At 40.4% G+C, this 26,862-nt stretch overlaps 1 protein-coding gene across 1 annotated transcript in view; it reads left to right on the forward strand.

The window, feature by feature from the left end:
* plxna4 (plexin A4) overlaps positions 1-26,862 on the forward strand; it is a 213,231-nt gene that overhangs the window by 147,612 nt on the left and 38,757 nt on the right. The window contains exons 6-14 of the mRNA XM_056235791.1: positions 3,694-3,817; positions 10,171-10,324; positions 12,992-13,091; positions 13,205-13,319; positions 19,133-19,333; positions 19,798-19,894; positions 21,249-21,439; positions 25,402-25,553; positions 26,227-26,344. Coding sequence (XP_056091766.1) covers positions 3,694-3,817; positions 10,171-10,324; positions 12,992-13,091; positions 13,205-13,319; positions 19,133-19,333; positions 19,798-19,894; positions 21,249-21,439; positions 25,402-25,553; positions 26,227-26,344 — 1,252 coding nt within the window. The remainder of the gene's footprint in view (positions 1-3,693; positions 3,818-10,170; positions 10,325-12,991; positions 13,092-13,204; positions 13,320-19,132; positions 19,334-19,797; positions 19,895-21,248; positions 21,440-25,401; positions 25,554-26,226; positions 26,345-26,862) is intronic.

The following is a 26,862-nucleotide window of genomic DNA, read 5'->3' on the forward strand; positions in this document are numbered from 1 at the left end:
GCTTCTCGTTCCTCATCCGTTTGGTTGCTCTTAACCATTGGGAAACCATCCCAGTGGGAGGCTTGATAACCATTATGATGAATGTGTATTTAAGTGCATATTCAAATATGCATCGACTCCTCCATAAATAATGTTAATATGTTACTGTACTATGGTAGAGCATGACCTGGCTAGAGTTCAAACATTGTCTTCTTTCAACTGAACTCAGTTGCAATAAAGTACTGTGAATTTTATTTTATGCATAATGGAAATTCAATGAGACATTTGGAGTTGAATTGGCTGAGAAACGGTAGGCATTTCACTGTAAAAGTTTTTATTTTTAAACAGTCTAGTAATCTGTTTATACGGGTAGCGTTTAAAACCACACTCTCAATTCTAAGGTTATTCTAAAAGGTAGGATCTTTATTATGATGTTTATGCTGTTATTTATACTGATCATTCCTACAGTAATAAACTAAAACTCTGTTGAATAAAACTCCCTGAGGGATTTATTATTTTAGCAGAATTTATTAATTTAGCTGCTTCTGGCTGACTCTATTAGCTGCTTTCTTCTAAAGACATCTGTAGTAGTCTGTCTCTCTCTCTGTCTGTGGGTTTGATGTGAGGGATGGCGTTGCAAGCTCGCTACAAGTCTTTCCCCTCGATCAAAACGCAAAGCTGGCAATTGAATGCACTAATGACATGCATGTTTTTATTCATTTATTTATTTGTTTGTTTATTTCCTCTTCTGCTGGCATGAGTGATGTAATGGTATTTAGGGCAGTGTGTCAGAGAGCAGAGTGAACGGAGGGTCACGAGGGGAACAGGAAGAGAGAGGGCAGGCGAGATGCCAGGAGGCCGTCTTTAGTGTTTTGCATGCCCACTTCTGCGCTCCCGTCTGTCTGATCGCTTTGATGCGATTTCATTTCCTGTTCATTATTCATCAAAGTACCGCATTTCTCCATGTTTGGGCAGCATTTACATAACGAGGGAAACAAATTACTGCTTAGTCTTCTAATAGAGCAGTTTACTTTACTAATGATAAGGTATTAAAACAAACCTGCCATGTGTTGACAGATGTGCGCAGGCTCACTTATCAAGGAGATCACCAGTTTATTAGATGCAATATCATAACATATATTGTATTATATAGGCCTAATATACTTTTATATTATAAAAGTAAATTAAATAATACACTATATTGATAATATGTTATGAATTTTATAGGATATTTCATATATATATTATTATTATTATTATTATTTTTAACATTGTTCATATAAGTAACATATTGTTCACTATAAAGGAAATGGGAAATTGAAAGTAAGTAGGGTCATTGTTTAGCCAGTGATTTTTTCATTTATTAAAGAAATGAAATACACAAACATACCACTCTCACTTGTCTCCAGGACTGTATCACACAAGCTCATAAATGAAGGCTCATAAATGTTTTTACAGTGCTTTCAGGCCATAGGCAGGCATCTCGTTTATAACCCTTTTAAATAAGAAATATTCCCGTTTTTACAAGCAGTGCTGACTTGTTTCAGCCACAACATGTCAAAGTCCCTGTAATCTCGAAATTATATACAGACAACCCTCATACGCCCCCTATTGGTGAGAAAGATTATGCCTGTGTTTAAACAGGCTTCACTGCCTATGTACTTTCCTGATCCTGAAGTCTTGTGTAATGGTTGCGGACCAAGAGAGGCTTGAGAGACTTGTTAGGTGTCACTGTATGTGATGTTTTATCAAAAGCCTTTGACCGGTGCGTCTAACTGCAGTATGCACAGCCTCCCCAAATCATCCAGAGACGCATAAGCAGTTTGTCTCTCTCCCAGTACTCTGAGAATGCTACACTACACCCGTAGATCCACCTTATAGCGTAAGTGTGTGTGTGCGTTTGAACACGTTGTACACAGCATGCTTATTAAATCAGCGGCAGAAAGGGATTCAGGCTGTGTGATTGGAGCTACAAAGGAGGCCATTCTGATTAAATGCATCTAAGACCTGCTTAGCACAGAGGCACAGAGAAAGAGGATGATTGTTGCCATTTAAATCTCTTTCGTTTCCTCTTTCTTTCACCAGCAGATTATTCCCATTCTGTTCTCCGAGTTCTCCATGTTAGGCTTCTTAACTTTTCAATTCATCCACTGTCCTACCTCTCTCTCCTCTCTCCTTTTCTGCAGTGAAAAACCCTGTCACAACTGTCATCCGTTATAAACTTCTTTCCCTCTTATAAGGACTTTGTGCTGATTCGTAGTTAATTGCTTCACAGATTTGAATAAAGCCAATCTGGATTAGTCAGCGGAATGACAGGCTAAAAACCCAGACAGAGCAGGCTGTTTTACACACTCTTGTACTATACAAGCAGGTAGAATTTTGAAATGTTTAAATGTAAGACTCAATAGTATGTTTTCATATGAGGTTATACCTTATGTATGATTACAAGTAGTGCATCATCACAGCCAGAGAATGTATTAACTAACATGAACTAAAAATGAGCAATGCATTATTTATTAATCTTTGTTAATGGTAGTTAATAAAAAGACAGTTGTTCATTGTTTGATCTTTTTAGTTCACAGTTCACAGTGCATTAAATAATGTTTACAAAAACAACTTTTGATTTTAAAAAATGTATTAGTAAATGTTGAAATTAACTAAGATTTACAAATGCTGTAGACGTATTGTTCATTCTTAGTTCATGTTAACCAAAGCAGTTAATTAATGGTAACTAATGAAACCTTCTTGTAAAGTGTTACCCATTTAAAGAATGGAAAATTAAATAAAACTTTTTAAGGAAAATGTATTTTTAATTCAACGTTATATTTTTTTATTCAGTTTATTGCCTAATAATTCGGACATCTGTTTATACAGTAAATAATTGTTTGTAGTGTTGTCATGTTAAATCCTAAGAAAATTTTAAATGTATGGCTCAGTAGTGCGCTTTTAGATGTGGTTAATAAATCATTTTTAATTGGTGAATTGTCACAGGGTCCTGGACAATATTCATGTTTGTCCACCGCTTGAAATCAGCCCAACATACTGGTATCTGGGTTCTTTAGCACAGGTACGTAACCCTGCAAGTCAAGCAGTCACAACTAAAAATCGCAAGTGTAAAACAGTCTTAAACGTGCTTAACCGTGGGCCTGTAATCTGATGTGTCTGGATTAGATGTCACAGTGTTAGGGTGGTCTCCTCATCGGCTCTGTGACCCAGTTTTGTGAACAGATCAGAGTGGATGGTGTTTGAATCTAAAGGGTGGGGAGGGGTCTCTGAGCTCTGATCCTCCCCACCTGCAGAACCCGGGAGCGATGAATACGCTTCATTAAGGGTAGAACACAAAGCTGGCTTGTCCCTCGGCCCTTTGGGCCTGCTCTGCTTCCATAAATAGAGTCGCTGTTGTTTTAGGACTGTCGAGAGAGCAGAAACAGGATAGAGTCACCACAACCACTGGTCTTTTTCTATCTCTGTCCCACCTCTCTCTCTCTCCTGAAATATGAAACAGAAATATAATGCATGGATTTGGACTAGTAATCAAGCTTGTGTTCCATTTCCTTCATGCTGTGCTGGTCACATATGGGAGATGGTTGGATGCATTTGTGCAGCTGTTTTTATTTCCCCCCATTCTATCAAATGCTTTGTCTTCCTTTCACATGCTGTCTTTCTCCCCTCCTCAGGTGCTCACGTATTTCTTTTCATCATTTTTTGTTCTAGGTGCACCAGGAAGGAAAAGTGTGAGCGGTCATCCGAGCCTCGCCGTTTCGCCTCTGATATAAAGCAGTGTGTGAGACTCAGCGTTCATCCCAACAACATCTCCGTGTCCCAATACAGTGTCATGGTGAGCACTAATAATAAATTCTCACCTTTGTTCCTTCTGTGTAATCACACCATGAAATATCCTTAAGGTATACAGAGGAAATACTAAACCTCATTTAAGTGTTTCTGAGGATAAAGCTGGACATATTGACATTAGCCTTCACTAATTCAGTTATGGAGCCCATTGCTTTTCTGGCTCCATCATTAATGTGATCATGCAAGTTCTGCCTTTATGGATCTGCTTGTTGCACTGATGGGTTTATGAAGACGCGTCATACAGTTTGACCGTATCACACGTGCCATGTTATTTCAGTGAAACTAGGACTTTTAGGTCTAGGCTCTTAGGACACATGAGACAAAGCTTATTAGTTGTGTGTTTATGGGTGGTGAACAGTACCTGTACCTGATGAGATCTAGCATTGACCGGTTATATGCATATCATTTTCTGAATAAAATACATATTCTGGTTAAACTGTTGTTCTGAAAAGGTGTTTACATGCTCCACAGCAAGAAAAAAATGTGTGTGGGGGAGCGGGTGTTATTGGTCTTTTTATTTAAAGCTGCTGTCCGTAACTTTTTTCAAGTTAAAAATAATCCAAAATAATTATTTAAAAAAAAACATATTCAGCCAGTGTTCAAAACTATCTGCTTGCCGTAGCTCGATTCAAAATGGTTAGCTTGTAATAATGATTTTATTTCCAGTGGTACTGGTGGGTTTCCGCGGGAAATTCGAGCATGTCTTTGCGTCATTACGTCACATCCGTACACATAAAGGAGGAGTTTCGGCTAGCCGGCTATACTGCGCTTGAGGATGTTGACGTTGGGGAGAGTAGAGATGCCTTTTCTCGCAGCACTTTACATAATTGAACTTATGGCGGATCCAGAAAGATCCAAACGACAATCATCAGTGTCAACTGGAGATTCACCCGTTATAAAACCCAAAAGACTTCGTACTTCAGATTTAAAGTGGCTAGAGAAAGACAGCAACCGTCTCATGTGAACACAAGGAACATAGGCAGGGCATTTGGTGCGTGAACTCCGTGTTTTGAAGGGGTTCAAAACGGAAGAAGAGACCCTTTTTTCTGCTGGACAAGTAAGACATTTCAATAGTTCAATTGTGTAACAGTACCAAAATTGTTTGCTTAATTCATACAGTTATGGAGCTTCCTTTGTTGTGCCTTTCTCGTTTAGCTATTATGGAGAATATGAATTCTGAACTACAGGTAACCATAAAACACATTAAATGTACCGTAAAACTTCAAATAATAGCCGAGTCCCAAATAGACGCCTGTCTCTTTTACACGCCTGGTGTGGCTGCAGGTTTGGGTAAATAAAGGCCGGTCTCAAATAGAGGCCGGGTCTGTTTTTTAGTTTCGGGTTGTATTCAATCCTCTAAAACCGTCAGATTGTCCGCTTTTTGGCGGCCGCCAAAGTAAATTTTTGTCCCTCCAAAGCCTTTTTTGATCGATGAGTGATGTAGAATAGAATGACTGCTGCGCTTGACAGGGCGCGTTACGAGAGAGAGAGCGCCCCGGCCGCGCGCGCGCACGCACTCTCACGTCTTCAAACAACACGAGCGCTGTCTTGCTCTCTCTCCCACGCGCATATTAATCAAAATCAATTGACGCGATAGTAAAAGGTCGGAAGACCGCAGTTTCACGTGGAGCATTTGGAGATTTTTAGAGATTAGAGACAGGCCTATACACTCAATGAACAACATCTCAACACTAAATTATAAAGGCCTGTCTCATATAGACGCCTGTCTCAAATACAAGCCGGTGCAGTTCGACGATTTGGGAAAATAAAAGCCCGGGCTACTATTTGAAGTTTTACGGTAGTCACGCAAAGCTGATGTTGTTAACATTAACAATTTGAGAACAAAGTATAATTTGCACGGTTCGACATGATAAGCGATCGTTAGATTTAATCAGCGCGATTTACTGTCTGCAGTGCAATCAATGCATTTTCCCTGTAGTTGATCTGAACAAAAGTGAATGTTACTTACTTGTTCAGATGACATTTTCCGGTGAAAATTCTTATGTTGGTCATCCTGTACTTCCAAAAAGTAGAATGTGTGATTCTGAATGCCTGTAACGTTATCCACACCGGCGCTGTGACCGACAGCCGCGACGCGCACTCTCCTCACAACATTGTGTTCATCCGCACTGTTTCATGCCGATGTACAACTCACGTAAAATTAATAATTCCGCGAATGACTGCAATTGCAGACTTCAAACAGAGATGGCGACAAAGAGGAAAAGCTACGGACTGCAGCTTTAAAGTAATTAAATAATTGAAGATTAAAAGTGATTTAAGGGAATACAGAAATAGAAATTAGAATGTACTGTAGTTAAGTGATCAATTTAAACTATTGAGATATAATAATATTTTATTTTAAAATATGCATACATTCACTCGTATTCGTATGTTTAACATATAAAAACATAAAACATTTATTGTCACTTCAAATTCAATTCAATGAATTACATGAATTACAATTTGGCCATTTCTAATAAAATTGTAGGCAGTAATTTAATAAACTCATTATTTTTTAGTCACGTCCTTAACAATAACATGCAAGAACTTGATTAATTGCTAAATGTAGGACATGAGACTCTTCTTTTATTGTTTGCCAGAACTAAGTTTCCTCCTCATTCCATAAATGTTTCTTTGAAGCTCAGCTTTTTACAACTAACTATGCCAAATATCACCCAGAATTACCTATGTTTGGACATGCGCAGATCTAAATGTATCTTCAGTTAAGGTTTTGCAAATAAGGTACATAACACAAAGTTCGGATAAATCAATTTCTAGGAACCAGAAAATTGGCTTAATTTGGTAATCCAATTAGGTTAATGTGTTTACATGACCCGAATGTGAGCAAATTCGGATTAATATCAGAAAATTGCTGTACATGTAAACAGTTAAGGTGTCGTATTGACTCGTTACCTTGTGTCGTTCCTCATGTCAGTCACTGCTGTACGTGCCCCTATCCTTAGTCAGGACAGTTCATTTTTTTATTGGTGTTTATTTACTTATTTATTTTTGGCTGAACCTAGCCGTGCTGACTCTACCGCTCGTTCAGTGTGTGTGTGTGTAAAATCCATCAAAGCAGGCCATGGTTTCAGACCTTATCCTCATGTAATCCAGCACCTCCTCAGAGCCTTTATATCAGATTAACGTCTCCACTAGAGAAGCCTGCCTTTCAGCTGATTCAGGATCTGTATTCTGGGCCCAAATTCAAAACCTCTACTACTAGGCTGTATAAGAGCTAATAAACTGCCCAGCGTGTACGTTAGGTACATGTGTGCTACAAAGTGATGCTTAATCAGTACCTAGGATATGTTTAGATACACTAAATCATTTACACAGCAGTGTTTTTCCATATATAAGCCCTGTATTTCTTTCAATATTAGAGCATGCATGTTGACTGTATCTAGGCAACCGGTCAAAAGCAGATGTCAGGATATTCAGTAGTAGCTGTTCAGTCGATGAAGAGTTGATGTGATCATATCGCCAGATTCCCATTTCACAAGAAGTCCTTGTATAAACTGTCCAGGTGTGTTCTGGGAGTGCTAAGGCTTTAATCTTCAAATAATGAGCTCAATTTTCACAATCTTTGACCAGCTTAGACATGTTGAATTAGTCCAAGTGGTTTTAGTGTGTGTGAGTGTGCGTGTGCGTGTGTGTGTGTGTGTGTGTGTGTGTGTGTGTGTGTGTGTGTGTGTGTGTGTGTGTGTGTGTGTGTGTGTGTGTGTGTGCGTGTGTGCGTGTGTGTGTGTGTGTGTGTGTGTGTGTGTGTGTGTGTGTGTGTGTGTGTGTGTGTGTGTGTGTGTGTGTGTGTGTAAGGAGGAAAAAATTGCCCCATAAAGATGGCAATATCCGAAATCCTTGTCCATTTTTGATCCCCATGAGGAAAACAGCTTATGAATCATACTAAGTGATGTTTTTTTGACAATGTACCTATATATATAGAGAGAGAGAGAGAGAGATTTAAAATCTTATAACAGTTACTACAGTATTTTTTTTTACATATATATGATTATATTATTTATGTGTGTGTGTATTATGAAAAGACTGGTTAGGAATTTACACAGACAGCGTCAAATTGACCTTTTCCTTCAAACTGGAATTACTGAGAGGAAAACAACACGTCTACAATGCAATAAATTGCAAACTGTACACAGAAATAAACTACAGGCATTCATGCTGTTTCTTGACCTTTTTCATTATTGAATATTTGTTTGAGGAGATAAGCACAAAGCTTCTTTGTTCATTCTGCAGGGAGAATTTAGGGATTGAAATAAGTTTCTCATCAAAAAGAAAACATTTTTCTTTTTCGATTATTTCATGTTATTTCACATTTTATCCATAAGCTCTTCCTGGACATTCACCTAGCAGTAAAGCAGCAGTACCACAGTAAAGCTCATCCTACACGGAATTTATTTATTTATTTTAACTGCTCTTGTTCATATTACTGAGTCCATTACCAAAAAAGTTTCTTTTAGATAATACAAAGGCTTCGATAAGCAGAGCATAGCACAGCTTTAACATTATCCTGAAGGAGGATTACACTTCTAAACTAGTTGTTTAAAGAAAACATCAGTCATGGCTGGATGTGCTATAGGTGCTCTCAGAATTCATTTAAATGTAGATTGATTTTATCCATGGGATTTTAAAGTACAACACGGGCGGGGTACAATAGGTAGAATCTCACAGCTCTCTGGGTCTCTGGGGGTACATCGACAGCTCTGTTTCCCTTCACTAGCAAATCTTGAAGCGTAATTAGAAACCCGCATCAGCATCTGAAGTTCGTGAGAGTCTGCCGTCTTGATGCATTCTTCTGTTGAGGTAGGAGGTAATCAAAGACACCATATTCCTTGTGTCGTACCCTCTGCTGCAAGAGGCCTTTTTTGTTTGTTTGTAGGGTCCCTCTCAGAGAGGGATGATTTTCATATTTATCATGGCCAGCGAGGGTTTGTTCGCCGCTGCTTGAAATGTAATTGAAGAAATTCTCTCTGCATCTCTCTCTAAAAGGAAAAATAAATTAAATCCCAGAGTGGCGCCGCCATCCACCGGTGCATCCTGAACTTTAATGGGAAAGCGGAAAACAGCGAGAGAGGGGGAGAGATGGGAAAAGTGTCTGCAACATGTCCCTGCCTTTTCATTAAACAGCAATCTAAAAACAGCCCCGGTCAGCCGTTCGGTTGAGTAAAGGGTGTTTCAGGCCATATCACCAATGTAATGCTGGGTGCAGGGCCACTCTATGCAAGGCTGCGGCTTCCTATTAGTGTGGATATTCCGATTTTATCCACTTCACCTCCCTTGATGCCCTCACAGAGCATTACTACACGCTTTCCCAAACTGACCCCCAACAGAGTCAAACTGACAGAGAGCGGCAGCATACTGTGTCTTTCTAACTGTATACAACTTCATCATTTTATCTCCCTGCAATCTCTTTATTTGGTGCATTCTTTGACATTATAACATGCGTTTTGTATCCGGATGGTATCTGGATATTGTTTTACTCCTTGCACATTTATCAAATTGTAGAAACAATGATGGATAATTCAGAATGCTTTTCATTAAAAAAAAAAAACTAACAAAAAAACACAGCCAATATATTGGCAGGTGTAAAGGGGGCATTTATTTGTCTCATGACAGTTGCTCTTTTTCATTATTCTCTTTGCCATCGTTCCCTCGTTTCTCACTTCATCTGACTCTGGTGTCAGGCAACATGTGCTTCAGAGCAGCGCTTGAAATTCATTCGAAGGCTGGGAGCCAGAAGGCATTGTGGGTAACAGAGATGGAGAGGACAGAGACAGAGTATAAAGAAAAAAGAGAATGAAGACTCTCACCCCATAGCCCTCTCTCTTTCTCACTCTCTCCTTCTCTCTCTCTCAATTTCCCACCCACTTGAGTTCAGTGAAACACATTAGAGTCAGTACGGGCTGACTGATGGCTGACTGAAATCTCTTGATGTCTCTGGACATTTTCCTCCAGGAAATTTAGGAGATATGTGGCCGCTGGTTCAATGGCCTGATTTCGCTGGGCGGTTGGCCACGTGTCAGCTGGGATATTTATGGAATGGCTACGTGTGTTTTCTGGGATGTCTTGATGTCTGCGGCTGGATTGAGATTTCCCATGTGTGGAGTCTGCAGACTTCCTTCTCTCTCAAGAGCCTTTCAAATCACAGACGTGAGAAAATATCCACGTTACAGCAGTTTTAGCAGCAGCGGCAGCAAAAATGAGTTTATTATCTGCACAAAGATGGTGTGTCAGTTTGCGATACATACCAAAGTTTGTCTTGTCCATTATTGCCTTTTATTTTTTCCCCTGTATAACTTCAGCTTGTTTTTTCTTTTTCCTTGACAGCTCGTGCTGGAGGCACATAATGTGCCAGAACTTTCTGCGGGGGTCAACTGCACCTTTGAGGACCTGGCGGAGATGGACGGTCTGGTCGAAGGGAACCGCATTACCTGCAGCTCTCCTGCGGAGAAGGAAGTTCCACGCATTGTCGTAGACCAAGGTGTGAACATATGCCGTCACTAACCTGTCAAATTTAAGAGGAAATTGGGCGAAAGGCCTGAATGTTGATGTTTGTTGTGGCAGTGTTAATAGACTGAGACTAAAAGTGAGACTGTGACAGTTTTATAATTGGAGACGCTGGATTGAGAAATCTGCTCCAGACTCTAGAGATGCTGGATTTATATCAGAGTGAAGGAGGAAAGACTGTCTAAGACAGGGAGAGAGTGATAGACATAAACACCTGAGCAGAGATGGAAGTTTACATGCTCATTATCTTGCCTGCAGCTGTTGACTTTTGCCGCAGGACGTGTTTTGTAATTGAGCGAATAAAGGTCGTCAAGAGGGAGGCAGTTTTGGCATTCTGTCTCCTGCTCTCTCGTCTGTCTCTCTCCATTTCAGTCTTTCATTTTGAGGCTCCATTGGCACAGAGGTTTGAGAGATTTTTCAAGTAAAGTGATTGGATTGGATCTCCTGAACTGATGACACTCTTCACTCCATCTGCTCGGCTGAAATGGTTTTGACAGCATTCACTCCAGCAGATAAGAGAGAGAAAAGATTTTTCAAGAGAGAACATTTTGCCATCATCTTCCACACTCTCGTAGATGCCATTCTTTCGCCTCTCTTTTCTCTAAGACGTGCTTGGTTACCCTGACATAATTGAAATGAGCGCACATCTGGGCAGCTGTCTAGAGGCTGGTAATTTTTCATAATATGGAAACGTCTCAGCGTTAGGATAATGAAGACGCTTGCTTCTGCAGAAACAAGGGAATACTCCTCCGCTTGTGTTTCCAGGGCAAAAACAGGTAGAAAAGAGAGGGGGGGGGGGGGGGGGGGAGTAAAACAACATAATACAAGGCTGAATGGAAGCAACAGTGTTCTTTCGGAGCATCTCGGATAGAAAAACCCGCAAATTATCCTAGTAAGTGGCACAGCGGCCTGGATGTGAGGTTGAAAGAGCCGTGCGCAGGGGTGTGAGGTGTGTGAATAATGATGCATGCTAGTCAGGCCACCATGAAATTACAGGTCGGCCCAATCTGCAAGGGCCCAGAGCTCTGAAATGCCGCAGTGCAAAAACACACTCTCTCACCACTGCATAAGTACACTATTACACACCTGAGGGTGCACACTTATACACATTCACACACTACTGGATACATACACCATCACTATCATGCACATACAGTATTTAACCCCTAATACTGGGATGCGTCATAACGTTAAAGTTGTGAATCAAGATGCGTTTTTATGGATTTTGTATGCACACACATATACCCCTGCAGTTATAGGTCATTTATTCGTGCTCTCTCCCATATTCCTCACTTTCCTTTCATTTCTTAGTGTCATGGTAACCGAGTATGTCCTGAGTGACTCATTAAAGGCGGACATAGTCTGCAGCGGGTGGCAGGGGGCCTGCACACACACACACACACACACACTGGAGATACCAGCCATCAAGGTAACATTTAGGTGAGCTAATTAGGACAGATTCAATGTCAGGCACACTTTACAGTGATTGATGAATGATTCGCTCTTTGTTGAAGAAACACCGCACGACAGGAAAGGGAAGTGCATTAGGAGAACAAGAAAGAGGTTGAAGAGAAATATGTGAGAAAAGGAGAGACTGGAATAGATGGAGAATGGGGGAAAAAGTATGATCTTCCTTTGAGACGGGAGATGTCGTGTCCGGCATGTTGAATTAAACATGAGCTTCTTCATTTGCTCAGACAAAAACACTCTGAAGATGGACACTTTTGTGCCACATTTGCATTAACTCGTACAGGTTTCTTTCTCTCACTCTGCGTCTCTTCTCCTCTTCTTCAGGGATTTTTTCATGGGAAGGGTTTTAGCTCATTTTTGGCAGAGAGGAGCAGTCACCTTAGTCCTTAGCTTCAAAAAGCTACTCTATTATCCACACACTATATAACTACTTACTACATAACCTAATTAAGACAGCTTGGTGTCGTTGGTGTATGAATGAGATAATTGCTAGTTTATATTAAACTTAGTGTTTTGAATTAGCATGTTGCTATGCTAACAGCGTGATAATCTAAGCATTAAAAAGCATAATAGACACAAAGTCCCTTGAGGAAAGTCGGTTATATTTGCAATGTTTTTGGGCAGGTTTCCAGAGCATGCAAAACAAACTCCTATCTACTTGAATGGGGAAATGCCTAAATCTCAAAAACTGCTGATATGACCCTACCCATAAATGTTGTTTGTTATGCTCAAATAGCGTTATTTCAGGTTGGTCCAGCCAATGCGCATGTGGAGTCCCAAGTGTGCACGTCTCAGGACACTGACTGTTTCTATGGGAACCGGATCTTCTAATGGCTGCTGCAATGTCATGATGACTTTACCAATTGCCAAGTGGCTATTTTATTTATATTGCGTGTTGCACTACCATTCATCATAAAATGAGTTAATTATCATTGTATATTATGTATACAGACTTTACTCAAATATTGGGTAAATGAATCCCTTTTTTAAACGAAAAAAAGAATTAAACACTTTTTTTAATTCTATACTTTTTAGTGTCTAAATAACATTGTAGTGCATTGTCACTCACCTTTTGGAACAATCTACTTTCTGTGTAGGCAGCTCACTCGCCTTATATAGACTGATGTAGCAACTATGTCAACACTTTTAATGTTTTCCTCCTGCCTCTTAGGTGACCATCAGATTGTCCAGCTCTACCTCAAATCAAAAGAGACAGGACTAGCTTTTGCCAACACTAGCTTTGTATTCTACAACTGCAGTGTTCACAAGTCGTGAGTATCTTTTGTATTTACAACTGATGTTGTGCAGTAGTGTAACATCCCATCTATTTTCAAGAATACTTGAACTAATCTAAATCTAAATCTGCACCCTCTCCTTGTCTCAGGTGTCTGTCCTGTGTCGGAAGCCCATACCAGTGCCACTGGTGCAAATACCGTCACACATGCACCCATGACCCGAGCAGCTGCTCTTTCCAGGAGGGCCGTGTCAAACAGCCAGAGGTGAGTTACTTGTGTTTGGTCACACACCAGGTTTTGTAATTGGCCATCATCATTCTCAATTGGACCTAAATGAGTTAATTGGCGCAGAGGTGCAGTTCAGGTCCTGTCCCGATTGTGAGAACTTACCCAGCCTCACCCCATCACGTTGAGCCACTTCTTACACGTCTGCTGGCTTTCGACTTAATTCTCATTAAATCTCTCATATTAATATCTGGATTCCCACCAACATCTTTTTCCATGTAAATTATCAATAATATTGGCACTACTCTCATGCTTTTAGGCCACCGCAGGCCCATCAGATAAATTAAAAGCTGCTGTTGGGGCTCGGCACTTTCCTAACTCGCTCTCAGAAAGATGCCAAGGAGGTTCGAGCCGTCGAGTTTGTTTCACTGATGCGCCCTTTAATCCCTCCCCGAGGGTCTACATGGCACAGATCACAATGTGTTTATTTCATTTGCACCATGCTACTGAAGAAAAGTCTGCAGCTAGCATGAACATACAATTATGTACATCGTGCTTGTTTGCTTAGCTTTGAAATGCGTAATGAATTATGAGGACACCTGCCCCCTGAGGCTATGTGTTTTAGACACACAAATGTGTATCCTCATCATTTAGCATTCATTAACATCTCTTAACAAAGCGTTTCTCTGGCTCCCAGCTTTTGGCGTTCCAATTATCAAATGGACACGCTGTCAATATTGACCAGTTTAATATTAGGATTCCCTATTGTGTGTTGAGCGACTTGCACACAAAGCAGGAACTGAATATTAGCACGGTAATGACATTTCCACTGGATGTTTTTGTTTGATTTTTGTTTTAAGGCAGGTGTTTTGTCCAGTTAATGAGTTTAATTTGGATTTCATTAACCCCTCATACCGGAGGTCTCAGATCCGCTTCCAAACTCCGGGTGGTTTAGAATTAATGACTGGGGATGTTTACCGTGCAAATCCTCCGAGCAGACGCTGACGAGTCAACTTTGCATGGAGAAATTAGATGACCTTTTGCATTGAACTTCCACAGATGAATTTCTGTGTTTTATACCAATTAAGGGATTGCTGAGAGTGATCTGAATAATCCGGACTTGTCTTTCAATGGATGATGGAAGCGAGAAAGCCCCCCTGTAGTCTGAGCCTTTCAATATGTGCCTGTGAGCACAGGAGAACAGTCCACATTCATAAATAGAACGTGCCACAGCATCAGAATGTCGTCTCTGGCAAGATTTACCAACATTGTGTCTGCGATTCACAGTCTCTCACATTTAAATATCTGACGGATCTTCTTCAGCTGTATGCTTTTAGTTTCATTATCATATTTCAATTTGTGTGACACGTTTAACAACAGCAGCAAAGGAATTATGTTTGGTGGCAAAATTCTAATATTTGAAGTCATTTTCACTTCTCAGTTAGTTTCTCATTTTAATTGGTTTTTCCAGTTATACATCATAATATATCCAGGATGTATCAATGTTATCCTGTTATATAAAGTAGGGGAACGTGGCATAATACGTGTATATATTCAGAGAGATGCACGTGAGAAAAGTATTTAGCATTCACTGTAAAAAATGTATTTCATGATTTGTTACCACAAATTTTTTTTTCTTTTGTCAAGTCAACGTAGATCACTTGATGGTTCAGATAGCATAATATTTTGAGTTTCTGTTGATTAAATTATCTCCATCTTTGTATTAACTTTTTTTTTTTATTTCAGTGAATTAAAAATTCTACGGCAAAAGTTAAACCAACAATAATGTTTTACAGTGTTTGTAATAGCATTTTCTATATGCCAGGTAAAATTAGTTTTACGTGACGGCAAACTTTTTCAAGTCTGCATATCGATAAATTGCCACTGTATAAAACCACACACTTTTTTGTTCTTCTTTTTTTGGGGGTTATAGATTAGCCAAGAATTATTAAATGAGGCATTTTTTTTTTTCAAAATAGTAACTGTGGGGTAAAGTGTGTCAGATGCTTTGAGGTAAGCTCTGTCAGTGGATTAACTCAGTGGTTGATTGTAATCCTATAAGTCTTGACATATTTCCCTGTAATTATGGAATAATGATGCTTTTGTTTGTTCAGTCCAGGTTTTTTTTTTTGGTTTTTTTTTGTGAACATTGTTTTCCAACTGTCCTATACACGAGTCTTGATTTACTCTCTGGCTAGAGTGTGTGTACTAAATCCTGCCAGTTGCTGGCTGTGTCAATCCCCCATGTCTCATTCTTGGCTACTGGCATAATGATGCATGACTAAATGCATGCCGTCCTAACCCAGACGTCCACTGCACTTTAGAAAACAACTTCTGTTATAGCTTAGCTTTTTACCTCCTTTTAGGAATTGCAAAGTGCCTGTTTACAGCATGCCTTACCGACGGGTAATGTGAAATTGTGGTGTGATTTTGAATAATAGATACACTAACAGTCAAAAGCTTGACACTAGACCAATTCCCATGAACCTATAAACCTTTTAATCATGCTTAAATACATTAAATTAGTCTTGTAAACAAATATAAATGTAAATATAAAGTAAAATGTAAGAGTTTTCAATGATTGAAATTTGACCATTTAACACAAAGTACCTTTTTCACTTTATGTGTATTGAAATCAATTGTGAGTGGAGTCTTCCATGCATGAGGATAACTATTTATGACATGGACTTACCGCCCATGTAAAGCGATCCAAATCAGTCTTTTGAGTTTCCATGACTGTTAAGATGCTGCCTTAGAAGAAAGCTGCCTATAGACAGGAGAAAGTGAGGTAGCTCATTACATTTTGGAACAATATGGTAGATGAGGCATTAGAAAGAAAAGGAGAGAGGTGTGGGAAACAGGAACTGATCGATACAGTGAACTCTCTACCATCTTAAGATGTTAATTGACAGGCACAATTGGCGGCTTTGTACAACCGAGCTGCAGATTGTGAAGAGAAGGATTTGGGTCTGAGATCAGAACCATGAGATAGCCTCTCTGCTTTGCCTTCCTCGGGGAGAAACTTTGAGGTAAAAAATCATTTAGATCGAGGTGGAAGACAAGACTTGAAGAAGAAAATACCAGCTCGTGAGGGGAGTGAGAGTGAAAACAAACAGATGAAAGAAAGGAAATGTCAGAGGTGTGAGAGGATGAGAGTATGTGTGATGCCCCAGGAAGTGAAATGGGGCAAGGAACGAGAGAGGAGGGTTTTTGCCTTTGGCGGTAGGGAGGCATGTTAAAGCGCAAGGAGTGCAGGGAAGCCTCGGTAATCATCCAGCTAACACCACGAGAGCTGTGGAGAGAATTAGGCGTTTCATCTTCTACCCGACTGAACGCTGCCATTATGCATACATACTCAAACAGCTCTAATTATGGATCTATCACTCCGTGCCAGCTCGCTACCCTCTGTTCTCTGTGCCAGGGCGTCTTCCTCCCCGCTCGCACTCAATGACTATCTTTGTCTCGGCGCATCTCTAACAGAAGCGCACGCACTGAACTTAAATCTTTTCCCCACCTACAGTATCTCTTTCTTCAGTGTCTAATTATATCAGTCCTGTTCTGAGACGTTGGAGATTCAGCTGCAGTCAGTTGAATGCGATCCCCCCCCCCCCCAGGTAGTAAACAATCGAGAGCCCAATTGCTGTCTGCCTCACTCCACGTCCCTTTGACAAACACATCATTATGCTTCAGCTCACCCTCGGGCCTCTCTTGCTCAGACCAAGACTGTAAACACTCTCAAGAGCCTTTTTTTATCTGTAAAATGCCTATTTATAATGATAATTTCCATTTTTTTTAATCAAACCCTGCTTTGTTTTCCCACCTCAAATGAGCCGCCTCGGGCACGTCTTGTCAGATTTGACGCGCGTCACGGACAAGGAAGGAAACCGCAATGTCAAGTCATTTGTCACATGAATGCATTTTGAATTACCGTCTCTGCATTTTTTTGTTAACATCTCTTCCAGTAAGACTCTTTAGCTGTATCTGGCTCGAGGCTACTGGAATCATTCTCTTTGTGGACTCAACGGACACTGGCTCTCTTTCTGAGCCTCAAGACAGGAAGTGTGGCCACTTTTTTGATCTGCTTCAGTTAAGTTCAAAGCAGAAAGACCACAAGATCTATTTTGTTGCCGATAGGGTAAAGTGGTGTAAAGGCTCTGAGACCATGATGTTACTGGGTCAATCCCCACAAGCAACTTGCCATAACCATCACCATTTTCCCCTCTAAAAATCTTGGCGACATTCTTTGGCGAAATCGTTCAGAAACTGTCTTAGGTTTAGAAATCAGCAATATAGTGTGTTTCAATTGTTCCCGTCCCGTTTTTTCTCTCATTGTATACATCTCTGTCCTTTCTTCTCGGCCTCCTTGTAAATACTTAATAACCTGGCCTGACAAAAACAGCCCTAGTCTTCAGTGTCTCTGAAGACTCCATATTAGTTCCTCTCAGCCTTCAATTATACTGTTGTTATGCTTGGAGTCAATCTCCCTCCGCATAAAGCTGCCAGCAGAGCCCTGCTCATCCGTCAATAAGAGGCGTGGAGAGGGGGGATAGGGGGAGAGGGGGGGATAGGGGGGGGGGGGGCTGGCCAGACACCTTCCCCAAAGAAGAAAGGGCAGGCTGAAGAGACTTGGGTGTGGATGGACAAAGATATTGGTGTTTTAGTGGGCGGTTTTCCCTTGTCATGCCTTATTTATGACTGAGACTGCTGCCAATAAACATGTTCACATTATATCAGTGTAATAGGGACATAAATCCTTGGAGGGTGGTCTGGGGAAGGACTTAGAGAGGCCCTTGTAGACCATGGGGCTGAGTAGCTATTATCAAGGTGCTGGGGCTCTAAATGAGGATTTAGAGACCAAAACATTGGCAGAAAGTTGGGTCAGTGTAGGGCTGCCCTCTGCGGAATGGGTGTGCATTTTACTCCCGTCTTTTACTGATGACTTTAATATCTGGAGCTGGTGTGGGTGGAGATATGATGGTCAGTGTGTGGGGTGGGGGTGTTGTAGTGTCTTTGCAGTTTTAAGACTGTAATTATGCATGTGGGTGGTGTATTTGTTTATTTGGCATGTTAAGTTAAGTGTCTATTTCTCCCTTGCTTGTGAAGGTGTGCATTCATGTGCAGTAAACTGAAACACTGAGTGTCTCCTGTACTGTAAATATCCTGTATGAAAGTTAAACTGAAAAGGGGTTTAAGGCCCAACCTCATGCCCATACAAAATATTACCTCGCTGCAGTCGGACTGCGGCGCATCTTTAAATTCACACTCAGTATTCAATCTGCATTCTGTAGCCGCTTTGGTTCAGATAGCACCTCAGTTTGTATTCATCTTACAAAAGCCGCCTGAGCACTTTGAACACCCTGCACTGCATAAATACCACTCTGCGCCACCTCGTTGGTTTCTTCCGTAGTATCTGAAAGACAACGTTACATCAGTCTTATAGAGTGTAGTCAGACAGGGACTTAGAAAGAAAAAAAAATACACTGAAAAGTTCTTTATCCTCTTTCTCCCTTTTAAATTTCATCTTTTTGTCTGCTTGAATTAACAGCACTCACTTTTATTTTCGTTTTGTAGATATGCTGTCAAATTATCTATAATGACTTTTTTAAACTGTGCCCCAGAGCAATTCAGCCATGCTAATAAGCTTCAGACCATCGTTATTGGCCCAACCTTTCAGCCCAGTGAGCAGTCAAGATAGATTTTTGATACTAAGAACAGGCCCACACCCATTTTGAGGTTTTATTAGGCTCAACCTAAAGGAAGCACCAGGGACACTGACATATTTTAAGGGATCTCTTTGTTTTATCTTTTGATACTTACAATTTGTGACCTTGCAGTTTGTTCTTCTCATGCAGGAATGTCCTCAGCTGCTTCCAGCGGATCGTATCCTAGTTCCAGTGAATGTGGTGAAACCCATCACCCTTCGGGCCAAGAACCTCCCCCAGCCACAGTCGGGCCAGCGGGGGTACGAGTGTGTGCTCACCATACAGGGTGTGGAGCAGAGAGTTCCTGCCCTCCGCTTCAACAGCTCCAGTGTACAGTGCCAGAACACATCGGTAAGACTGTGTGTGTGTGTGTATGACTATGAGTGTGTTAAGTAAACGTTTCAGCGAATTTGTCTGTGGACACAAGGGTACTCTCAGAAACAAGGCGCAGAATTTTAAGCAACACAAAAAGTCTTAGACATGATAAAAGGGAGCGGTTGTTTGGAAATTGTGTAAGAGCGGCTTATTTTAGTCACAAGTGCATTCTGCCCTGAATATTTAGTGCATGTTTGCTTGTTCTCCCAGCATCAGCAGTGTAGGGATTTTGGAGTCCTCTCCACTGTGTGCTGTGATGACTTACCCGAGGATGAACCTGCCAAGAATGATAAAAGCACTCTTCCAGTGAAGAAAACTAGTAAATGTGTGCCTCTCTCTCTCTCTCTCTCTCTCTCTCTCTCTCTCTCTCTCTCTCTCTCTCTCTCTCTCTCTCTCTCTCTCTCTCTCTCTCTCTCTCTCTCTCATTCCCACGGCTACAGTACTTGTATGATGGGATGGAGATGAGTAGCCTCCCTGTGGATCTGATGGTCATCTGGAACGGAGACTTCAGCATTGACAACCCGGCCCAAAACAAAGGTGAGGTCTCTGATCCAGCAGCCCTGCTAGTACCCCTGGATTCAGTCTCCATGGCAACAGACTTGCAGCATCCATCCCCTGACATCCTGGTGGAGTTGACTGCAGATAGCCTTGGTTTCTGCTTAACTTCTTCATCATCTCTTTATTTCTCTCTTTTTTTTACTTAATTTATCACAATATCTCATGTCCGCACCTCTCATCTTCTCCCTGTGTGTATATCTTTGCACCACACAGGTCAGAGACATGTCACAATTAGATCTACCATAGTATTTAAGTGTTCAAATGAACCTGTTAGAAAGGCCATTTAGAGGCCTGTAGCCAACAAACACCTTCTACAGAGACATAATGACAGATATGACCGAATATAATGTATTTAAACTCAACCCAGTACAAGCTGAAATCCAATATAAAACCTTCTACAGCTTCTGATGTCTTAACTATGCCAAAACCATTTCATCATAATCAATATTTTTTGTCTGATCATAATTTGATATAATTATATATTTTAATTGTATTTATTTATTATTATTATATATAATATTTAATCTTTTTTGCTCCGATTTTTGCTCAAAGACAATTTGCTAATGGGGTAAGAAAAATAAACTGAATTCATGATATTGCATTTTAATTTGTTTTGTATTTTTGCTTCTCCAGTGATTTTTCTCAAGTGGACGTTTAGCTGTTTTTACTGGAAAACAAGACAAACATACTGATTAAGAAAATGATTTTTTGCACTTACAAAGATGCTCTGACCATTAAAGGAAAATTCAGACTTATTACAGAGGCAGTTTGAGCCCTCAGAGATTTTTAAACATTTAAGCTCAATGTCAAGACTAGAAGTTCTAAAAACATTTTCATTGATATGAAATGGATTTGGATTAAAGTTAAACATGCCCCCCTGCTTTAAGTCAAATCAATGAACATAGCACGAATGCATGTGAATGTGTTATTAAAGTGCTGTGTGTGTGCCTGTGTGAAGGTTAGGCTAATTTAAGAGGGGAAGTAAAGTATGTGAGATTCCTCCCTTGCTTCCCGCTGAGGGGGAGCCACTCCGGGGGCAGCAATTGATGGACGGATCATACAAGCATCTAATAGCAATTAAAAATGCCTGTCTGGTTGCCATGGAGATGAAACATAATATCACTGTACCAGGGAGGAGAGAAGAGGAGCAATTATCTTTAGAGCTGAGAGGAAGCAAGAAAATAGGGAATATGTTATCTTTTCTATAGTTTTTCCATTATTTTAGAAATATTTCTGGCCATTGCTGCAAATTACATCGGTTTCCATTTTGCTTTGATCAGTGTCCCATGAGTCTCCCAACATGACTTGACCTTTGCCCTCCCTGTATCTCCAGTGCACCTGTACAAGTGTGACGCACGGCGGGAAAGCTGTGGACTGTGTCTGAAGGCGGACCCTCTGTTTGGCTGTGTGTGGTGTAAGGGAGAGAACCGTTGCTCTCTGAAACAGCACTGTCCTCACCCGCAGAGCATGTGGCTCGAGCACAATGGCATCAATAGCAAGTGCACGCACCCCAGAATCACAAAGGTAAAACTATGGTGCACCAGTACATATGAAAGCATACTGTAACACAAAGTGGGTTCCAAAAGTCTGAGATCACTACCTGAGATATTTATTTTTATATCATTATTACAAATTGTGAAAATTTAAATGTAAAATTACCATGATTACTAAGAATTTTCAATTTGGTCTCAGACCTTTGGACCCCACTCTATACAGTATATAGGTCACTCCCATAGCCAGGCCTGTACTTTTATGACTGGTTTAGAAGTGAAAAGATTCTCAATGGAGAGCTGTAAATGGCTATACAATTTTATTCTATTCCATTTATATCACATTCCACAGGTACAATAAAATCCTTGTAACATAAATAAATATCTCAGCTGTACTCACTGACATATGCATGTTTTATGGTTAACCATCATTGTGGAGATGAACAGTTGATATTAAGAGAAAAAAAAGGTGAAGGATGAACAGATGAGTGCATTGCTGAAAGAGATATGATGGAAGTGCGACCTTGGGTGGAATACTGAGAGTGAAAGAATGGCGAGGAACAGTGGATGGATGGAGGAAAGGAGGAACATAGAAGCCTCTGCACCACCAACCCCATCTGTAGCACCCCATCAAAATGATTGATGAACATAGCGGAAAGGGAAATGCTACTTGTTTGCCACAGGCTCTGAATGACGGACAGCAGATGTGTCTGAAGCTTATTAATCAAACGCAGAAACCTGTTGGCACATGGAACCGTTCGTTCACAGAAAAATATAGAAGTATGGAATGTAGTGGATGTGAATGGCGAATTTATAGATAGCATAATGCCAAACTCATCATCATCTTCTGTTCTGTTATTAGCCAGTTTGAGCCAAAGAGATCACTGCTCAAAATCTTTCTAAGCAACTAGACATAAATTTGGGCAAAATACTAGATTTGTGAAACTTGCTCCAGCGGAAGTTGCCACCATAATGCTATAGGGTGATTTTGGTGGTTGTCAAGGCATTGCTGTGTAGTTGCTAAGATCATCTGGGTAGTTTCTAGTCTCTCTGATGTTTTGTCTATACAATAATTTCCCCAGATTTATCATCCGTCAGACAAAAATCTTGTGTCCAATCTCTTAGAAAAGTTAAATACTCAACAAGCCGCACAATTATCATTGTCTGTAGTACAAACAGCAAGTTATGGACTAAAGTGTAATACTTTGAGCACTAATAATATACTAAATTCACTCTGCAAATGTACCTAGATTTTTTTTACAAATGTACAATCCATTTAAAGTCGGTCACTACTATCCCTTCAAACATCTTCAGAGCTGAGGTTCTAATTGCCAATTAACCCATTGAAAGACAGAAATGGAAGACAAGCAAAGCCACGGGTATTATAAAGGGAAGTCCTGGACTGAGCTCCTCTTTTATTTTTTTATTCCATCTGCAGATCGGAGCTCTCCTCATGCCTCATAAATACTCACTCTCTCTGATTATCACTCTCTGCGTCTTTCTTTCAATTGATCGGCTCACAGGTCGTAATGTATTCTAATGCACTCTATTACTGTGACATTGTAGATGAGGAATCTTTCTCTGACATTGAAGTGGATGGTGATTAAGTGTTTTTCCTCCAACAACCGTCAATTAGCTTGTCAAAGTCACAAATCTAATCAGCTCCCCATCTCCTAATGAAAAGAGACTACTGTTTCTCACTCCCTCTCATATTCATTTACACTCCTGCTTCATTCTCTCAGCAGAAGGTTGCAATTTTACAGTGACTTTCCAGTAAACCACCAAAGTGGGTCTGTTATTTCATTTTAAATAATCATTCGGTATATTGTAATACTCAAACTGGTCGCATGAAGCTATAAGGCCTTAAGGGCATTGTAAAGACATTGATAGTATCATAAAAGAGGAAGACTGATTAAACTGGATTACTGGAGAGATAAGTTATGACAGTACTATAATGTACTTCAAAATTTTTGTATAGAAAGGGTTGTTCATATTACACTGGCATATTTAAAATTTAAACACACAGTCAGAGCCATTTGGATATCGATATTACCACAGTGCTCTGAAGCCAATAAAGAACCTGTGAAAAACTTGAACCTCTCTGCTAAGATCAGTACATGTTAAAGGGAAATTACCTCTTACCGTGCTGCTAATGAGATAAAGTTGGATCATTATCTGGCAGGAAATAATGACAGAGCCGAGATGTTAACATGTCTATATTCCCCTTTGGGATCCGACGGCCCCTCGTTTTGCCAAGATGAAGAATGGGTGTCCTACATTTGGCCTAATAGCCCAGCTGTCAATACACTTATGAGGCCCGACCTCAGACACATTGGTCAAGACTGTCAGAATATGTTTGATAGGCTCTTTTTATAGTGTTGATGGATAGACACTCATTAAAAGAGATGTTCTTTTTGTGTGATTTTGGCTAAACAGTGACCTATATTTGTAACGAAGCAGGCAGGAATGAAGCGGAGAGATGAATCCAATTGCAAGCACATTTAATAATAAAACAAACAAAAGAAACTCAGACTAGGAACACAGAAAAAAGCAACCATTGCAACATTAAGAACTCACCTGGACTGAACTAAAACACAGGGCTTAAATACAGAGGACCGGGTGAGTGAAACAAGACACAGCTGGGCAATTAACTAAGAACACAGGTGGAAAACATGAACACAAACGAGGAGCGGGAAAACTAGAAAGGACTAAACCAAATACACAATAATAGGGGGAACACAAGACAGACAGGAACAAGACATGAACCCACATCGTGACAATATTATTCACAAAAGTATTCACTGAAATGCACTGTGGGAATGAATTGCATGCTAGCTTTTCTTCGCTTTCTCTCCCTCTCCCCACATTTCTGGCAGGTTCGTGTTGTCAGAGGCATCATATGCCATTTATTTATTTTTTGCAGTTACATGTAATATATTAAGTGTTAGTGTTACGTTTTGAGTTTTACGTGTTAAAAATGAATTGTGCTACTAAATCTTGCATTCAAGAATCACATACTCAAACATCCAAGGTAGCACATGTCTTGTTTGAATGGGCTTTATGCATTATATTATAAAAGTGTAGTGAAGTACTGATAAAACTAGAGCTGGAAGAATAGTTTATTTTGATTGGCTGGTTGGTTCTGCTATGACCATATGGATCTTGCTTACGGTGCTTAATAATAACCTTACAGAGCAGAGTTAACTCTGTCTTCACTTCACATCATAAGATGTTTTATGGCACATGAATTGCCAATTAAGTTATTAAGTGTGATTCTTTTTAGTCGTTACGTTTTAATGCACCATAAATGTCTTCTTTAACAGTGTTTAATGAATCACTGCCAAGAGTTTCTTGTGTTAATGGTATGATACCAGTGAAAGCATGAAGATTCGAGAGATAGCACTGTGAGAGTGCATAACAGATATGTTAGTAATCAGAAAAGATTAGATACTCTAATCAGCCGGATCCAGTACTGCTTAGCATCCCGAGGAGCAAAGAATAAAAGGTGTTTGATCATCTGACATGCACAGATGAAAATAAGCATCCTCGTGCACGCCTGTGTTTATATTCCAATCTTAGCAGCATATGATTTCACATGCTGGTGTCGGCATATTTTTTCCCAGACGCCGACTCTGTGTTCATAAATTAGCATGGCTTTGTTTTTGCTATAGGCAGGACCCGGCTGGCTCAGCTGGCTGTGCGGCTGATCATTATTCACCGTAAGCACGCAGGCTTTGACGCTCTGACAGAGAGTGGCCCAATTATCCCACTGAACCAAATCACTCACAGCTTCTCTCGCTGTTTCTCGTCCCTCACACCGTCTCACAATCACTGACTCCTGCAGGTGCATGAAGGAATCGGTTGCTGAGTCATTCTTTACTTCCTGTTGGTTTGTACCAATGATGGAGATTCTAGGGGGGCTGTGAGAGCCCTCCATGTTGTTTCTTATCTTATGGGAATGATTGCACGTAACGCTTCCCTGTGACTTGTCTACAGATCACCCCGCTTCGAGGACCCCGTGAGGGAGGAACGCTGGTGACTATCCGTGGTGAGAACCTGGGACTGGAGTTCAGTGAGATTAAGGATTATGTAAAGGTTGCAGATGTGGAGTGTACACCAGTACCCGAGGGATATATCCCAGCTGAACAGTAAGTGTCTTGTACCACTTACAGGGTTTCCTGTAGTACTAAGCCAGATCTGACACTTCTTTGTAATTTTGTCATAATGACAACAATTTAAACCTGGATCTAATGACTAACTGGACTAAATGATGGCATCTCCCTTGAATCGCCTCAAACAGTTGTTCTTTGCAGATGAGTTTGTTTAATGCATGCCTGCTAATAGTTGTTAAGAACCCAGCGTCTTTTAAAAGTGGCTGATATGAATTAGGAGTAAACACAGAGAAAGCATTGAAGAAATTTTGAATCTCCGGTCAGGACAGCAAAAGATAATTATGTGTTTGGCAAGCATTCGAGAAAGCCCTGCTGACAGCATGACAACTTCTTCAGTATTATTGTCCTGACGTGAAAAGCCCTCTTTCATTCTGCGTTTCTTTGCTGCAGGTTGGGCCAGCACAAGTTTATTGTTATTATTATTTGTACGCCATGATAAGCCTCTTAGCGTGGTGCATGAGCAAATTTGACACCTGCCATGGAATGAGGCGGCAGAATAACTCATTCATATTAACCGTTTATCTCCTGCATATATTATTATGGCAGGGAAAGACATTTTTAAAGTCCCTCATTTAATGTTTCATAAATAATGTTTTTGTTATTGTGTAACTGTTCTGGTAGATTGATTGTGTATGTGTGTGTTTTACAGGATTGTGTGTGAAATGGGAAAAGCGGAAAGAAGCCAGTTTGCTGGAAACGTCCAAGTGTGCGTTGGAGAGTGTCGTCCCGAGTTCATGGCCAAGTCGTCTAAGTACTACTACTTTGTGGTGAGTACCTCAGCAAATAACCCCCAATGAACTGCTGGTCCATCTGCCATGATCTTAATCATCTCTGTATAAATACAAGTCTTTGCCACTTCAGGGTTGAAAGTGCCTGGATTTGAGTTGTGTCTCTAATAAAGAGTGAACTCTATGGCCTTGTAGCCCTGCTGATATACTTAGTCATATCACCGACCACTTGACCCCACCAAATGTTCGGTCAACATCCGGAGAGGCTAACCATAAAACTTGCAATTTACTACTGCTGTTGTGCAAGATTTTCCTCCCACAGAATCATGTGCCCCTTTGCACAGGCGTTACTTTGTGAGTTTTACATGTAAATGTAATTTATTTCCTTTGATATGGATCTTGAATTATTAAAATAATTGATGAATAAAACAAATATATGCTTGTTTTTATTATTATTAATTTGAAGAAAATATGGTGCACCTAAATCCATAAGCTGGCAGGTAAATAATTTATCATTATGCTAACCAACTGAGAAAATCTAAGAACTGTTAGTTTGA

The sequence above is a fragment of the Rhinichthys klamathensis genome, unplaced genomic scaffold (assembly GCF_029890125.1).
Source record: "Rhinichthys klamathensis goyatoka isolate OS25496 unplaced genomic scaffold, OSU_Roscu_1.1 h1tg000430l_1, whole genome shotgun sequence".
In the NCBI taxonomy this organism is placed as follows: domain Eukaryota; kingdom Metazoa; phylum Chordata; class Actinopteri; order Cypriniformes; family Leuciscidae; genus Rhinichthys; species Rhinichthys klamathensis.